General features: G+C 43.5%; 1 protein-coding gene across 4 annotated transcripts in view; it reads left to right on the top strand.

The window, feature by feature from the left end:
- The first annotated feature begins 8 nt into the window (after nt 1-8).
- The window catches only part of LOC122560770 (ADP-ribose pyrophosphatase, mitochondrial-like), a 23,587-nt gene continuing 6,968 nt past the window's right edge, over nt 9-16,627 (top strand). Inside the window, exons 1-4 of one of the 4 annotated variants that reach the window (XM_043711846.1) lie at nt 9-87; nt 5,426-5,680; nt 6,100-6,207; nt 12,307-12,393. In XM_043711846.1, the coding sequence (XP_043567781.1) occupies nt 5,496-5,680; nt 6,100-6,207; nt 12,307-12,393 (380 nt within the window). In that variant the 5' untranslated portion in view covers nt 9-87; nt 5,426-5,495. Of the gene's footprint in view, nt 88-298; nt 669-4,703; nt 5,058-5,425; nt 5,681-6,099; nt 6,208-12,306; nt 12,394-16,627 lie in introns of those variants that run through there. The other 3 variants (XM_043711843.1, XM_043711844.1, XM_043711845.1) reach the window with 3 other exon arrangements.

Below are 16,627 nucleotides of genomic sequence, written 5' to 3'. Positions count from 1 at the left end.
TGTGATTGGTCCGTACCTGTAGAGGGCGGGGCCATTGCTGTAAAGTTGGGTGTCGGGAGGGCAAGCGTCACAATCTGAGTGTGACCAGTGAGTGACCAATGAGTAGTCAGTATGGGACTAAGAGTGAGTGTGATCAATGATTGAGTGTGACCAGAGAGAGTGTGTGTGTGTCAGTGAGTGTGATCAATGAGTGAGACCAGAGAGTGTGTGTGTCAGTGAGTGTGATCAATGAGTGTGTGTGACTAGAGAGTGTGTGTGTCATCAATGAGTGAGTGTGACCAGAGAATGTGTGTGTCAGTGAGTGTGATCAATGAGTGTGTGTGACTAGAGAGTGTGTGTGTCAGTGAGTGAATAAGTGTGTCAGTGAGCTCTGGGCTCGAGTGAAGTGATTCGCCAATGATTGAGTAGTAGGCTGTATGTTTTGGTTGGAGGTGGGTGCTTATCAGTTGATGTGAGCAGGGCTAAGTGTTATCATTAAGTATTGGGCTGTCACTGTGAGCAGGTTGAGAATAAATGTTGTGAAAATAAAAGCTGAAAGCTGTTGGTATGATGGGACTGAAATTATATTAGGTGGTGCGGATGTGAGCAGAAACAATGTGTATCTAAGTAATAATGAGTGTGTGCATAGTATGCACTGCCCTCCTATGCTGGATTTGGATCAGACACAGGTACAGTGACTTTGACATGCCATATCTGAGCTCCACTCTCAGTTTTGAAGTTCAGTTTCTGTCTCTGATCAGTGTCTCAGACTTTGAAGTTAAAAATCACATAACACCAGGTCAAACAGGTTTATTTGGAAGCACTAGCTTTCAGAGCGATGCTCCTTTATCAGGTGGTTGTGGAGAACACAGTTGTAAGACACAGAATTTATAGCAAAAGTTTACAGTGTGATGTAACTGCAATTATACTTTGAAAAATACCTTGATTGTTTGTTAAGTCTCTCATCTGTTAGAATGACCATGATAGTTTCACTTCTTTCATATGTAAATCACAAAACATTTTTTAAAGGTTACATTCTCAGGTTAACTGTAACATATGAAAGAAGTGAAACTATCATGGTCATTCTAACAGATGAGAGACTTAACAAACAATCAAGGTATTTTTCAAAGTATAATTACAGTTGCATCACACTGTAAACTTTTGCTAGCACTGCTGCCTCACAGCACCAGGGTCCCAGGTTTGATTCTAGCCTCGGACAACTGTCTGTGTGGAGTTTGCACCTCCCCCTGTCTCCATGGGTTTCCTCCCACAGTCCAAAGATGTACAGGTCAGGTAAATTGGCCAAGCTAAATTGCCCATAGTGCTAGGTGCATTAGTCAAAGGGAAATGGGTCTGGGTGGGTTACTCTTCGGAGGGTCAGTGTGGACTGGTTGGGCCGAAGGGCCTGTTTCCACACTGTAGGGAATCTAATCACTTGGTGTAGGAGCAGCACTCTGAAAGCTAGTGCTTCCAATTAAACCTGTTGGATTATAACCTGGTGTTGTGTGATTTTTAGCTTTGTACACCCCAGTCCAACACTCCAAATCAGATTTTGAAGTTACTGCTGTCTCTTGATAGGTGAAGCTTGTGGGGTAACAGAGTATTCCATGATAGGCCAAATGGCCTCCATCTGCACTGTATATTTTCTCATTAGTACTTGGCATGGCAATGATGCAGGCAGGAGGCTGGAAGAACACACCAAGCCAGGTAGCATCAGGTGGTGGAGAAGTCGATGTTTTGGGTGTAACCCTTCTTCAGTACCTGAAGAAGGGTTTCACCCAAAACGTTGACTTTTCTACCTCTTGGTGCTGCCTGGCTTGGTGTGTTCTTCCAGCCTGCCTGTCTACTTTGGATTCCAGAATCTGCAGGGTTTTTTTGTCTCATCACAATGATGCAGTCAAATCTTTCAGTTTTGGTTTATTAACTGAGTAGTCAATTTGGTGAACTCAGTCCTACATATGCACTGGAAATGGGGAGGTTCCAGCTGTGATTACAAATAATACTAAGTTTGGATATTACAGCCAGGACCAATAGTGGAGATAATTTAATCTGTTCAATTCTGATGTCCATGAGGAAAAGAAAATTCAGTCAGGATTTTTTCTCTGCTCCCTGTTGAAAAATACACTTATGTGCAGAAACCAGCTGAAGCAGAAAAGTGCTCTTTATACTGTGCCTGTCACAACCTCAAGATGACCCAAAGCCCATTTAGATTCAATAAAAGTAATTTTAAACTTCAGTCACTGTTGTAATGCAGCAATTTATTCGAGTGACCCCCCCACAAGCAGTAATGTTATAGTGACCAGATATGGTAAAATCCCCATTCTCCCAAATTCTCTTGCAATTAACACCAGGAGTGTTCCCTCCCAGTTGGGGAACACTTCAGCGGTTCAAGACATTCGTCCTCAGGCCTTCGGGTGACCATCCTCCAAAGCGGACTTCAGGACAGGCAGCAGTGAAAAGTGGCGGAGCAGAGGCTGATAGCTAAGTTCCATACCCATAGGGAGGGCCTCAACCAGGATTTTGGGTTCATGTCACACTACAGGTGACCACCATTGCACTATACACACAGACACACACACACATGCACTCCTATATAAGCACATACACACGGACACACATATACACAGACACGCACACAGACACTCACACACACCCTTACAGACACACACACTGCCACACTCACACATGCATCCTCTCAGAGACTTAGGCCACTCTACACTCACGCACACACATATACACTCTCTCTCACAGACACTCACAACCGCCTACCCCAGACACATACACTCACACATGCACCCCCTCACAGACTTAAGACACTCTACACTCACTACACACACACATTCACTCTCTGTCACACTCACAACCCCCCAACCCAGACAGACACAAAGACCCACATGCACACATATACATATATGTTTGTGGGGTGAATTTGTACTTGCAGAGTTACATTGTACTTTGCTCAAAAACTGCATGAACTCCTATAAATCTCTGTTATCTCACTTTTTAAGATTAGAATCAATCTAAACATCATGGCACAGTCAGAGAACACAGGGGGCTAACACCTTCAACATATTGTCTAGCTAACACCAATTGTTACAGTTAACCTGAGAATGCAATTTTTTAAAAAAAGTTTTGTGATTTACACATGAAAGAAGTGAAACTATCATGGTATTCGAACAGATGAAAGACTCAACAGACAAGGTATTTTTCAATGTATATTTCAGTTACATCACACTGTAAACTTTTGCTATATGTTCTGTGCCTTACAATTGTGTTCTCCACAACCACCTGATGAAGGAGCGGCACTCCAAAAGCTAGTGCTTCCAATTAAACCTGTTGGACTATAACCTGGTGTTGTGTGATTTTTAGCAATTAAAGAAGGCAGCTCACCACCACCTGTTCAACGGCAACCAGGGACAGGCAGTAAGTGTTGGCCCAGCCAGTAATGCCCCTGTTCCACAGGTGAATAAAAATAAAATCGACAGGAATAGGTTTGCCTTCTCTGGGAACGGTCATTTAGTCACCTATCTTTCTCCTTTTGATCAAACCTCACTGACAGTATTTATGAGCTGTCCTGGCTAAAGCTGACCTATTCATGTAATCAGCACCTCCCCCCACATTCCTAATGCATGCCAGATACTGATCTGTGGTTGCTTAGGTTATAAGTCTGCTCGCTAAGCTGGTAGATTTGTTCTCAGATGTTTCATCACCATGGTAGGTAGCATCAACAGTGAGCCTCCAGTGAAGCGTTGGTGTTCTGTTCCGCTTGCTATTTATGTGTCTGGGTTTGTTGTGGGTGATATCACGTCTGGCTCATTTTTTGAGAGGTTGACAAATGGGTCCAAATCGATATTTCTTTTAGTGGAATTCCAGTTTAAATGCCAGGCCTCTAGGATTCATGTGTGTGTCTTTGTTTGGCCTGTCCTAGGATGGATGTATTGTCCCAGTCGAACTGGTGTCCCTCTTCATCTGTGTGTATGGATACTGGTAATAGTTGGTCATGTCTTTTGATGGCTAGTTGCTGTTCATGTACCCTGGTGGTTAATTTCCTGCCCGTCTGTCCAATATGATGTTTGTTGCAGTCCTTACAGGGTATTTTGTATATGATGTTGTTCTGCTGGATGTTAGTATGGGGTCTTTTAAATTCATCAGGAGCTGTTTCAGTGTGCTGGTAGGTTTGTGGGCTACCATGATGCATAGGGGCTGGAGCAGTCTGTTCGTCATCTCCAAGGTGCCTTTAATGTATGGCTGGGTGGCTAGAGTCTCTGGGTGTGTTGTCATCTTGTTTAGGCCTGTTGTGTACGAATCAGCGGACTGCACTTATTGGGTACCTTTGAGCTGTCTTCCTACATTTTCTCCATATAGTCCCATGGGATCTTTTACCTGAGGTGGCAGATGGGTCCTTTGGCGAATGTCTCATTGCCAAAGAGAGAGCCTCAAACAGTGCAGTACTCCTTCGGTACTCCCATGGCAAATGAACTATATTTTATCTGCTCATCTCTGGAGTGAAATAAGGCAACAAACTTCTTACTCCAAGGGAAGCATGATACCTACTGAGCTACAGTGCCTTTTGTGGTTGGAGTTTTTAACACACTGCCACTATTAGTGAGTTATTGAAAAGGCACTTGGCTATCATATTGCTGCAGACCAGACACTGACAGGAGAATTGGATCATTAACAAAGCTATAAACAATGCTGAACAGCCATAAACAAAAAAGCCTTTTTAAAATTGCTTGCATGCTTATAAGTGGCTGACTTTAGGGAGTGAGTCAGGGACATGAGCTTTTTATTCAGCAAGTTCCATCGTTTGACAGCAATCTCATAGCAACAGAAATATAAAAATAATTAATCTTGTTCCACCAGCATATGCGACTCCAGTCTGCAGTGACCAGCAGTCATTGATTTATTTATATCATTCCGCTCAGGGAGAACCTCAGTCGAAGGTTTCTGTTTCTAACCAACAGCAGCCAGTGTCTCCGACAGAGAGATTTCCAGCAGTCTCTCGATCCACCAAGATCAGGGCGGGTCAGAATACCATTTTCTCCAATTACCAAGTGACTTGAGAAGGATTTGAACAGGTAGAGCGAAATGAGGGGTTTGAGGTTGATGGGGAGGGGTAGGTTTCTGAAACAGGCTTTGAACTGGATGCCATGTATAGGGTGCCATGTATACTAAACGATGTAGCAAATAAGTGTGTTTAGGTGATATAAGTTGCAATTAAGTGAATATCTCACAGCCAGGTCAATTCAAGAAAATCTGAAAAATTTGACTGCACAATATAAGCCAGAATTTAGTAAAGAATTTGCATTGATGTAATGTTTTTCATGACTTGATTTCAATGAATGAGAGAGTTGAGGTAGAAATGGTTTATTTAGTGAGAGACTGATGTTATTTGGGGTTGAGTTTCTCAAGAAATAAGTTCTTAATGATAGTGTTTCCACTTCAGTGTCTGCCTCACCCAATCCAGTTGGTACAAGCCTGCAACTTACCCAGTGTGCCACGCCTCACATCACAACATGGGAAACCGACCAATGATTCACGTCAAGGCACGAAGCTCCCCCTATCCAGGGTCTCAGGTCCAGCGCTTCACTGTTCCTGACAGCTATGTCAGCTGGAGCTTGGCATGGCCAGAATATGAGCCAGTGGATTACACAGCAGGCAGTGTCCAGGCTAGCCCTGAGTGGGCAGATCCTGACTTCAGGTAAGATGGGGAATGAGGGAGGAAGGGTGAGTTAGAAGAAAAAGAGAGAGAGTGAGAGCCCTCCATATCTAACTATGGGTCTCTTCACCCAGTGTACAAAGACGTTTGGCAGTTTGTCTCTGCCTATGTGCTCACCCAAAATCTGTCTGTCTCTCAGTGTCTGCCCTCTCCGACGAGCCCTCTCTGTCTGTTTCACCATCTGAGTGCCCCTTCTGTCTGTCGCCCACCCCATACCTGTCCTTACCTGTCATGTCTCTTTCCCCCATTCTGATTGCCCTCCCTATCTGTCCCCCTCCCATCCTGAGGATGTCTTCCACATTGTATGCAGGTTTGCTCTATCTGTCAGCTTTAATTTCCTTGCATATTTTTGAAACAAAAGAAGCTGCCTGCTTCCCCTGTAATATATGTTTGTGGTACAGGAAGACAGGACAATCAGAACATGGTCCAAAATTCAATGCTCTGGATGGTAAAATCGATCGGAGGAGTTATCTGGGGTGCTATGAACTAGATGAAGATAAGCTGCCTCAGTGAGTACTCATGCCATTCACTATCATGGTAAATCACCAAGTTTAGAATCGATGAGAGGATGTCTCAAGTTCCCAGATTTTAATTGCTCCACCATTGATTTCATGCCTTCTGTTGCCCGGGCCCTAAGTTCCAGAATGTCCTTCCTAAACTAAATTTTGCAAGGTGACATACTGTGAAATATTCTGGGATATTTTACTATGTTAAAGATGTTATTCACAATATATATTCATTTAGATGAGGGAATTAAATGTAATATCTCCAAATTTTGCAGGTGAAACAATGTTGGGTGGGAGGGTGGACTATGAGAAGGATGCTTCAGTTTGATTTGGACAAGGTGAGTGCATGGCAGGTGTAATATAATATGGATAAGTTGAGGTTATTCCATTTGCAGCAAACACAGGAACACATTATTATCTGAAAGACTATGAATTGGGAGAAGAGAATGAGTAATGAGACCTAATTGTCCTCATACACCAGTCAAAGTAAATATGCAGGTACAGGACAGGAAAGAAAGCACACTGTTGGTCTTCATAGCAAGTAGGTTTGAGTCCAGGAGTAGTGATGTCTTGCTGCAATTATGGAGGGCCTTGGTGAGGCCATACCTAGAATATTGTGAGCAGTTTCAATCTCCTTATCTGAAGAAGAATGTTCTTGCTCTCCAGCGGACTTACCAGACTGATTCCTGGGATAGCAGGACCGAAGTATGAGGAGATGTTGAATCAGTTAGGATTACATTTGTTGGAGTTCAAAACATTAAGAGGGGATGTTCTAGAAATCTATATAATTCGAACAGGCTTGGACAGGGTAAATGCAGGAAGGATGTTGCTGATGACAGGAAGTCCAGATCAGAGGGTCACAGTCTCAGGGTACTGGAATATCCATAGAATGAGATGAGGAGAAATTTCTTCATCCAGAGCATGGTGAGCCTTTGGAAGTTGCTGACGCACAAAACAGTTGAGACCAAAACATTGTAAGAAGGTACTGGACATAGCGTTTGGAGATAATGTATCAAACGACATGGGGAAGAAGGCCATTGAAATGGATAATCAGCCATGATCATAATGAATTGCAAAGAATACTGAAAGGGCTGAATGGTTTACTCCTGTTCCCATTTTCCATGTTTCTATAAATGCAAGTTATTGTTGCTGTCTTTAAAGAAGATTGTGATAGCTACCGTAATAATCAAGTGACTGACTCGGCCCCATGTAACTCAGTCCAGTAAGGCACTACAGAGGACACACTTTGCTGTTCTTCAAAATAGTACCATAGGATCATTTACATCCATCTGAGAGGGCAGATGGAACCTTGGTTTAACATCTCATAGAGTCATTGAGTTATACAGCATGGAAACAGATCCTTTGGTCCAACTTGTCCATGCTGATCAGATATCCTAAACTAATCTAGTCGCATTTGCCAGCATTTGACCCATATCTCTCTAAACCCTTCCTATTCATGTACCCATCCAGATGCTTTTTAAATGTTGTAATTGTACCTGCCTCTACTACCACCTCTGGAAGCTCATCCCATACATCACCACCCTGTGCATGAAAACGTTGCCCCTTAATTCCCTTTTAAACCTTTCCTCTTTCATCTTAAACTTATGCCCTCCAGGTTTGTACTCTCCTACCCAGGGTGAAATACCTCAGATATTCACCCTGTACATGCCCCTCATGATTTTATCATCCTCCGCTCCTGAGAAAAAATGCTCGGCCTATCCAATCTCTCCCCATAGCTCAAACCCTCCAATTCCGGCAACATCCCTGTAAGTTTTTTCTGAACCCTTTCAAGTTTAACATCTTTCCTATAGCAGGGAGACCAGAATTGAACGCAGTATTCTAAAAGTGGTCTTACCAATGTCCTGTAATGCTGCAACATGACCTCCCAACTTCTATACTCAATGCACTGACCAACAAAGGAAAACATACTAAACACCTTCTTCACTATCCCTGTTGATCTGTGACTCCACTTTCTAGGAACTATGCACTACATTCCTAGGTCCCTTTGTTCAGTAAAACTCCCCTGGGTCCTACCATTATGTGTATAAAACCTGTCCTGATTTGCATTACCAAAATGCAACACCTCATATTCATTTAAACTGAATTCCATCTGCCACTCCTCAGCCCATTGGCCCATCTGATCAAGGTCCCTTTGTACTCTGAGATGATGTTCTTCATTGTCCACTACACCACCAAGTTTGGTGTCAGCTGCAAACTTTCTAACCATACCTCCTACATCCACTTCCAAATCATTTATATAAACGATGTGGAGATGCTGGTGTTACACTGGGGTGGACAAAGTCAGAAGTCACAAGATATAGTTTATTTGAAATCACAACCTTTGGAGTGCTGCTCCTTCATCAAGTGAGGTGTAATTTATCTAAATAACAAAATGCAGTAGACCCAGCACCGATCCTTGTGGCACACCTCTGTTCACAGCCCGTCAGTCTGAAAAGCACCCCTCCATCGCCACCCTCTGTCTCTTACCTTCGAGTCAGTTCTGAATGGTGAGCTCCCACTGAATTCTTTGTGATCTAACCAGTCCATTGTGCAGAATCTTGTCAAGCGCCTTGCTGAAGTCCATTTCAGCAACATCTACTGCTCTTTCTTCATCAATCTAATCTGAAAACAGCACTCCCATGTAAGTATACCCAGATAATGTGCTAAGCAGGGTCTTGAACAACCCTTGGCCACTGAGCTACAGCTACCAGAGAGGATAAGTCATAAAAGGAAATGTGCATGTGGCTAATTGGTACCCACTTCAAAAATGATGCAGGCATCAAAAGCAGCTCTAAGCTCTTCAAACTATATTCAAAAGGGAGGCTCCATTGAACTAGAAGATGGAATTAATAGTTTGTAATGGACTTAAATCAGGAAGCCAAGTCAGCAGAGAAATGGAAAATCAAATTTGAAGCTGATGATGTGAAATTTGCTCATTGGGAGAAAAACTTATAAATCTGAAATGGGTGCTGTTGAATTAACAAAGGGAGATTAGGGTGAGGCACTTGATTGTAATTGTAAGCTCATCAGTGTTAATGTCTCAACGCGTAGCAGCAGCACAAGTTACAAAGTGAATCAGCTTTTGGATTCAAATAGCCACCAGCGCTGAAGAATAGAGTTCAGAGTTATGCTAAAACAGTGATCAAATCTCATACAGTGGCCAGTGTTGGCTCAAAAATGACAATGGATGATAGTCATGAGTACAGCAACTTTAAACATAATCCCACATTTAAATGGAATGAATCAGAAAAATGCAATCTGTAGAGAATATCAAAAAGGGATCTTGTTGAAGGTTAGAAAATATTAAATCTAATGTTTGATTGTTACTTCAAAGCTATAGGTATGTGAGGAATAAAAGGATGATAAGGGTAGGAATAGGGCCAGTCAAAGACAGAAGTGGCAAGTTGTGTGTGGACTCTAGAGATCGGAGAGGTGTTAAACAAATATTTCTCATCTGTTTTCACTTAAGGAAGGGAGAATATTGTAGAGGAGAAGACTGAGATACAGGCTAATAGACTAGAAAGGATTGAGGTTAGTAAGGAGGAGGTGTTATCAATTCTAGAATGTTTGAAAGTAGATAAGTCCCCTGGGCAGGATGGGATTTATCTGAGGATTCTCCAAGAAGCTCGGGAAGAGATGGCAGAGTCTTTGGCCTTGATCTTTGAGTCGTCATTGTCTACAGTTTAGTACCAGAGGACTGGAGGTTTGCAAAAGTTGTGCCCTTGTTCAAGAAGGGCAGAGAGATGACCCAGGTAATTATAAACCACTGAGCCTTACGTCTGTTGTAGGAAAAGTTTTGGAAAGGATTATAAGAGATAGGATTTATAATCATCTAGCAAGCAACAATTTGATTGGAGATGGTCAACGTGGTTTTGTCAAAAGCAGGTCGTGTCTCACAAACCTCATTGAATTTTTGAAAAGGTGACCTAGCATGTGGATGAGGGATGGGCAGTTGACGTGGTGTACATGGACTTCAGTAAAGCCTTTGATAACGTTCCACATGGTAGGCTATTGGAGAAAATGTGGAGGCGTGAGATAGAGGGTGATTTAGCAGTTTGGATTAGAAACTGGCTTTCTGTAAGAAGGCAACGAGTGGTTGATGGAAAATATTCAGTCTGGAGTCCGGTTACTAGTGGTGTACCACAAGAATCTGTTTTGGGACCACTGCTGTTTGTCATTTGTAAAAATGACTTGGACGCAGGCATAGGTGGATGGGTTAGTAGGTTTGCAGATGACACTAAAGTCGGTGGAGTGGTGGACAGTGTGGAAGAATATTGCAAGTTGCAGGGGGACTTGGATAAACTGAGAATTGGGCTGAGAGGTAGCAAATGGAATTCAATGCAGATAAATGTTAGGTGATTCACTTTGGGAAGAATAACAGGAAGGCTGAATACTGGATCAGTGGAAGGATTCTTGGTAATGTGGATGTGCAGAGGGATTTTAGTGTCCTTGTACAAAGATCCCTGAAAGATGCCACCCGGGTTAACAGTGCTGATAAGAAGGCAACCAGTATGTTAGGTTTTATTGGTAGAGGGATTGAGTACAGGAGCTGAGATGTCATAGAGATGTATAGCCCGGAAACAGATCTTTCGATCCAACCCGACCATGCCGATCAGATGTCCCAATCCAATCTAGTCCCACCTGCCAGCACCCAGCCCAAATCCCTCCGACCCTATTTGTACCCATCCTGATGCCTTTTAAATTTGCAATTGTACTAGACTCCACCACTTCCTCTGGCAGCTCATTCCATACATGTGCCACCCTCTGCATGGAAAAAGGTGCCCCTTAAGTCGCTCTTATATCTTTTCCCTCTCACCCCTAAACCTATGCCCTCTAGTTCTGGACTCCACCACCCCAGGGAAAAGACTTTGCCTATTTATCCTATCCATGCCCCTCATGATTTTATAAAGCTCTATAAGGTCATCCCTCAGCCTCCAATGCTCCAGGGAAAACAGCCCTAGCCTATTCAACCTCTCCCTATAGGTCAAATCCTCCAACACTGGCAACATCCTTGTAAATCTTTTCTGAACCCTTTCAGGTTTGACAAGATCTTTCCGATAGGAAGGAGACCAGAATTGCACGCAATATTCCAAACCATGCTGCAGCTGTACAAAACACTAGTGCGGCCTCACTTGGAATATTGTGTACAGTTCTGGTTGCACCATTGCAGGAAGGATGTGGAAGCATTGGAAAAGGGGCAGGGGAGATTTACCAGGATGTTGCCTAGTCTGGAGCGAAGGTCTTATGAAGAAAGGCTGAGGGACTTGGGTCTGTTCTCATTGGGGAGAAAGTGAGGTCTGCAGATGCTGGAGATCAGAGATGGAAATGTGTTGCTGGAAAAGCGCAGCAGGTCAGGCAGCATCTAGGGAACAGGAGAATCGACGTTTCGGGCATTAGCCCTTCTTCAGGAAAGTTGATTCTCCTGTTCCCTAGATGCTGCCTGACCTGCTGCACTTTTCCAGCAACACATTTCCATCTCTGTTCTCATTGGAGAGAAGAAGGCTAAGAGGTGATTTAATAGAGACGTACAAGAAGATCAGAGGATTGGATAGGGTGGACAGTGAGTCTTTTTCCTAGGATGATGACATCGGCTTGAACGTGGGGGCATAGCTGCAAATTCAGGGGTGATAGATTGAAGACAGATGTCCGAGGCAGGTTCTTTACTCAGAGTGATAAGGGCATGGAATTCCCTGCCAGGCAATACAGTTAACGCAGCCACATTTAAACAGTGCTTGGAAAAGCATATGGATGACGATGGGATAGTGTAGGGGGATGAGCTTAGATTAGTTCACAGGTAGGCGCAACATCAAGGGCTGAAGGGCCTGTTCTGCGCTGTATTGTTCTATGTTCTATGCCAGATGATTTGAGCCAGAGGACATCATTTAAAAGGAGTGAAAAGTACTTTTATAACAGATATTTTATACAAAGAATCATTTTTTAAATATCAGATACATTCAGAATAGAAACAGAAAATGCTGAAAATACTAAGCAGGTCATGCTATATTATTGGAAAGAAAACAATTAACTTTTCAAGTCTGTGACCTCTCATCAGACTACGAATATTACCACTTTGATAACTCATGCTTATGACATTATCCGTAGGAATCCAATGGGAAGAACGGGAATCACTTCTCGAGGATTGTTGGGAAAATGGGGACCAAACCATGCTGCTGATCCCATTGTCACACGGTATGTAATAAGCAAACTGAGATGGTCAGCCTATCAACAGTGCTGGACCATTGCCTTTAGATTAATCTAAGCCTGGTTGAACCATACAGTGGGTTTTTGTAGTGGGGAGAAATAGTTTGTATTTAGATAATCACAGTTCAGGAGGTTCCAAAGTGTTTTACAGCCATTTACAAACATATGATATAAAGTCGTGGTTGCTGCATTTTCTACATTAAGACACATTTACAAAGTCATACAAAGAGAAATGACCAGATAACCCTCTTACTTTACTGATGTTGGTTGTGAACTCTCCTACACTTCTCCAAAATAGCGCCATGGAAACTTCTATATCCACCTAAGACAGCAGATGGGAGTTTGGTTTAATATTTCATCCAAAAGATGACACCTCAGTCCATGCGGCTTTTCCCCAGCAGTCAATACCTTGTGCTCAAGATCCATGGTCTTCTGACTCATGGAGTGAGAGGTTTGGATTGTAGTTCCGCTGCATAAACTCTGCCTTGACCATTAGGAAAAGGAGATCTTCAATCCTGTTGTAGACTTGAACCTAGATCGTCAGTGATGAGAGGGTGGTGCCTGACCTACATAGCTACTTAGGCATCCTCGCTCACTCAGTCTGCTCCCTTCTGTAGGAAACCATCATTTTACTTTCAATGATTTTAAAATATATTAATTTGTAATTGGGCACAGAGAGTAACCTTGAATAGACTGTTCAAGCTTCCAATGCTTCTGATATAGCTTATCACATTTCAAGTTCAGAAACCTTTATTTAATGTGTAAATTTTGGTCATTTTCACACGTGAAACACTAGCTTTACTGCCACTCTGTTCAGAATTATTTGCAGATTTCATGTAAACTCGGACTTCACTAAAAAAGCCATTCAGCTTATCGTGCCGATGCCAATTGTTTGGTAGAGCTGCAGTTTTGTCCCACTTTTGCCCCGTGGCTCTGAAAATGCTTTCCCTTCACTTCTAATCCTCTCAAATCAATTCAGTGAATTTCTCATCTCCTCTCTTATCTATTAAATTAAATCTGCGTGTTTTTTTTAAAATTAATTCAATGCATGTGAGAATTGCTGAAAAATTCAGCATTTATTACCCATCTCTGATTGCCCTTAAAGTGGTGGTGAGTGACCTTTTCGAACTGCTACAGGCCGTGTAGTATAGGCACACACACAGTGCTGTAAAGGAGAGAGTTCCAATGACCACATACGGAAATGAATGGCGATATATTGCCAAGTCAGGATGGGGTGTGACTTGAAGGGGTACTTGCAGATGCTGGTGTTCTCTTGACTCTCCTATCCTTTGTCCCTTTGAGGTTATGGGTTTCTACATTCATCGAAGGGCAGTTGGTGAGTCACACTTGACGTCGTGCTACTAGCATGTGGTATATACTGCCATTGCATTAATGGTGGACAGCACTTTGATCAAGTGGCTTCTATGACCTGGCTCATGCCAAACATCTTGAGTATTTTTATGATCCCAATTATGAGCATAATTGATCTTTGTTATGATCCAATTCTTCTACCCCTCCATCCGCCATGACCAAGGCCACCAAGCCCTCAGTTTCTTCCTCTCCTGACGTCCCCAACAGTACCCTACCACCGACACTATCATTCGTTTGACCGAACTGGTCCTCACCCTTAACAATTTCTCCTTCGAATCGTCCCACTTCCTCCAGACCAAAGGGGTAGCCATGGGCACCCGTATGGACCCCAGCTATGCCTGTCTCTTTGTTGGCTCCATCTTCCGTAATTACACCGGCACCACTCCCCACGTCTTCCTCCGTTACATTGATGACTGCATTGGCACCACCTCGTGCTCCCGCGCGGAGTTTAAGCAATTCATCAACTTCACCAACACATTCCACCCTGACCTTAAATTTACCTGGACCATCTCTGCCACCTCCCTCCCCTTCCTGGACCTCTCCATCTCAAGTAATGATGACTGACTTNNNAGTACATAGTTGGAGATTTTTTGCAGCATTGTCGTCAATATTTCTCCTGGGCAGAGGAGGCCACGGGGTAACCTTATAAAGGTTTAGGAAACCATGTAGGGCCTAAGTAAGGTGAAAAGCCAAGGGTAGGTGAGTCCAAAGCAAGAGGTATAAACATGAGGTGAGAGAGCAAGGATTTAAAGAGGGAGCTGAGGGGCAAAATTTTCCACAGAGGATGGTGCATAGACGGAATGGACTGCCAGAGGAAATGGTAAAAACAAGTACAGTTACAACATGGAAAAGACACTTGGGCAGATACATGGAGAGGAGAAGATTGGAAGGGATATGAGCCAAACACAGGCAAATGCAACTCCTTCCATTTTGGAAACCTCAGCCGAAGAGTCATGCAGCATAGAACCAGACCCTGAGTCTCCAGTTATTGGAGGGGGAGACTATCGAGACAAGGCACGTTGTACAGACTGAAGCAAGTTACAGCAATATGGATGGTCATCTGGACTGGAGGTTTCAAATATGTGAAATAATTGGTAAGAGGGGAGGGGATGACAGATATAGGAACCGTTATAGGAGTTAGAATGATTGAAAACACTGGTCCACAAGACAAGCCATAGAAACAGTGGTGGAGAAGGAATAGGGAACAGAAAGATCCCAGGACGTATTACCACCCTCTCGTGGGAGGCCTGCTTTCTCCTCTGTTGTCCGGATGCTTACCAAGACAACACACGCCTGGATTGAAAACTGGGAACTGTTGATGTTGTCTCAGTATAAAACAAAACTTAAAGTAGGGGTGGTGACTGAACCTGTGGTGTGTCTGTACTGTACTCCCTCTCCAGCACTATATCTATGTCATGTCTTGATAGCTGATGTTTGGAGCCCTCTCATTGCTCTCTGCTCTGTGCACTGGAATGATCTTACCTGGCGGCAGCATTTATTGAAGGCTCCCGACCTCCCTGACCTTTGTCTCTCTGGCTGACCAACCATCTTCCCAACTAACAGTTGGCAAGTGTATGGAGTCAGGAACTCCCTGAGTACTGGAGAAAACACAGAAATAGGCAGAATTGGAAATGAGACTGATGCTGTGAGGGTTATAAGACCACAAGACATAGGAGCGGAAGTAAGGCCATTCGGCCCATCGAGTCCACTCCGCCATTCAATCATGGCTGATGGGCATTTCAACTCCACTTACCCGCATTCTCCCCGTAGCCCTTAATTCCTTGTGACATCAAGAACTTATCAATCTCTGCCTTGAAGACATTTAGCGTCCCAGCCTCCACTGCACTCTGCGGCAATGAATTCAACAGGCCCACCACTCTCTGGCTGAAGAAATGGCTCTGCATTTCTGTTCTGAATTTACCCCCTCTAATTATCAGGCTATGTCCACGTGTGCTAGTTTCCTCGCCTAACGGAAACAATTTCCTAGCGTCCACCCTCTCCAAGCCATGTATTATTTTGTAAGTTTATATTAGATCTCCCCTTCATCTCCTAAACGCCAATGAATACAATCCCAGGATCCTCAGCCGTTCCTCATATGTTAGACCTACCATTCCAGGGATCATCCGTGTGAATCTCCGCTGGACACGCTCCAGTGCCAGTATGTCCTTCCTGAGGTGTGGGGCCAAAGCTGGACACGGTACTCCAAATGGGGCCTAACCAGAGCTTTATAAAGTCTCAGTAGCACAACAGTGCTTTTATATTCCAACCCTCTTGAGATAATTGACAACATTGCATTCGCATTCTTAATTATGAACTCAACCTGCATGTTTACCTTGACAGAATCCTCAACTAGCACTCCCAGATCCCTCTGTACTATGGCTTTACGAATTTTCTCACCGTTTAGAAAGTCGTCCATGCTTCTATTCTTTTTTCCAAAGTGCAAGACCTTGCATTTGCTCACATTGAATTCCATCAGCCATTTCCTGGACCACTCCTCCAAACTGTCTAGATCCTTCTGCAGCCTCCCTACTTCCTCAGTACTACCTGCCTGTCCACGTAACTTTGTATCATCGGCACTACAAAGTATACATGTAGAACGGCACTGAGCCCCACAGAGATCTGGAAAATCCCAGTCTCCAATCCTGGCCTGTGATGCCTCATCACTCTGGAGTGGAGAATTATGTTGGCTCAGGATCTGGAGTAGCTGCAAGAGTGAGTGACACTGACAGAAGGAGCAATTAGACCCACACAGTGAGGGATACCACATGGAGAGATACTGGGTGATATCTTCAGAGTTCAGAATCAAACAATTGTGCATGAAGAAAGGGTTTTGATTTATTCAAAGTTTGTG

This window comes from Chiloscyllium plagiosum, chromosome 21 (assembly GCF_004010195.1).
Source record: "Chiloscyllium plagiosum isolate BGI_BamShark_2017 chromosome 21, ASM401019v2, whole genome shotgun sequence".
Lineage (NCBI taxonomy): Eukaryota > Metazoa > Chordata > Chondrichthyes > Orectolobiformes > Hemiscylliidae > Chiloscyllium > Chiloscyllium plagiosum.
This window is presented reverse-complemented; position numbering and strand designations above follow the sequence as displayed.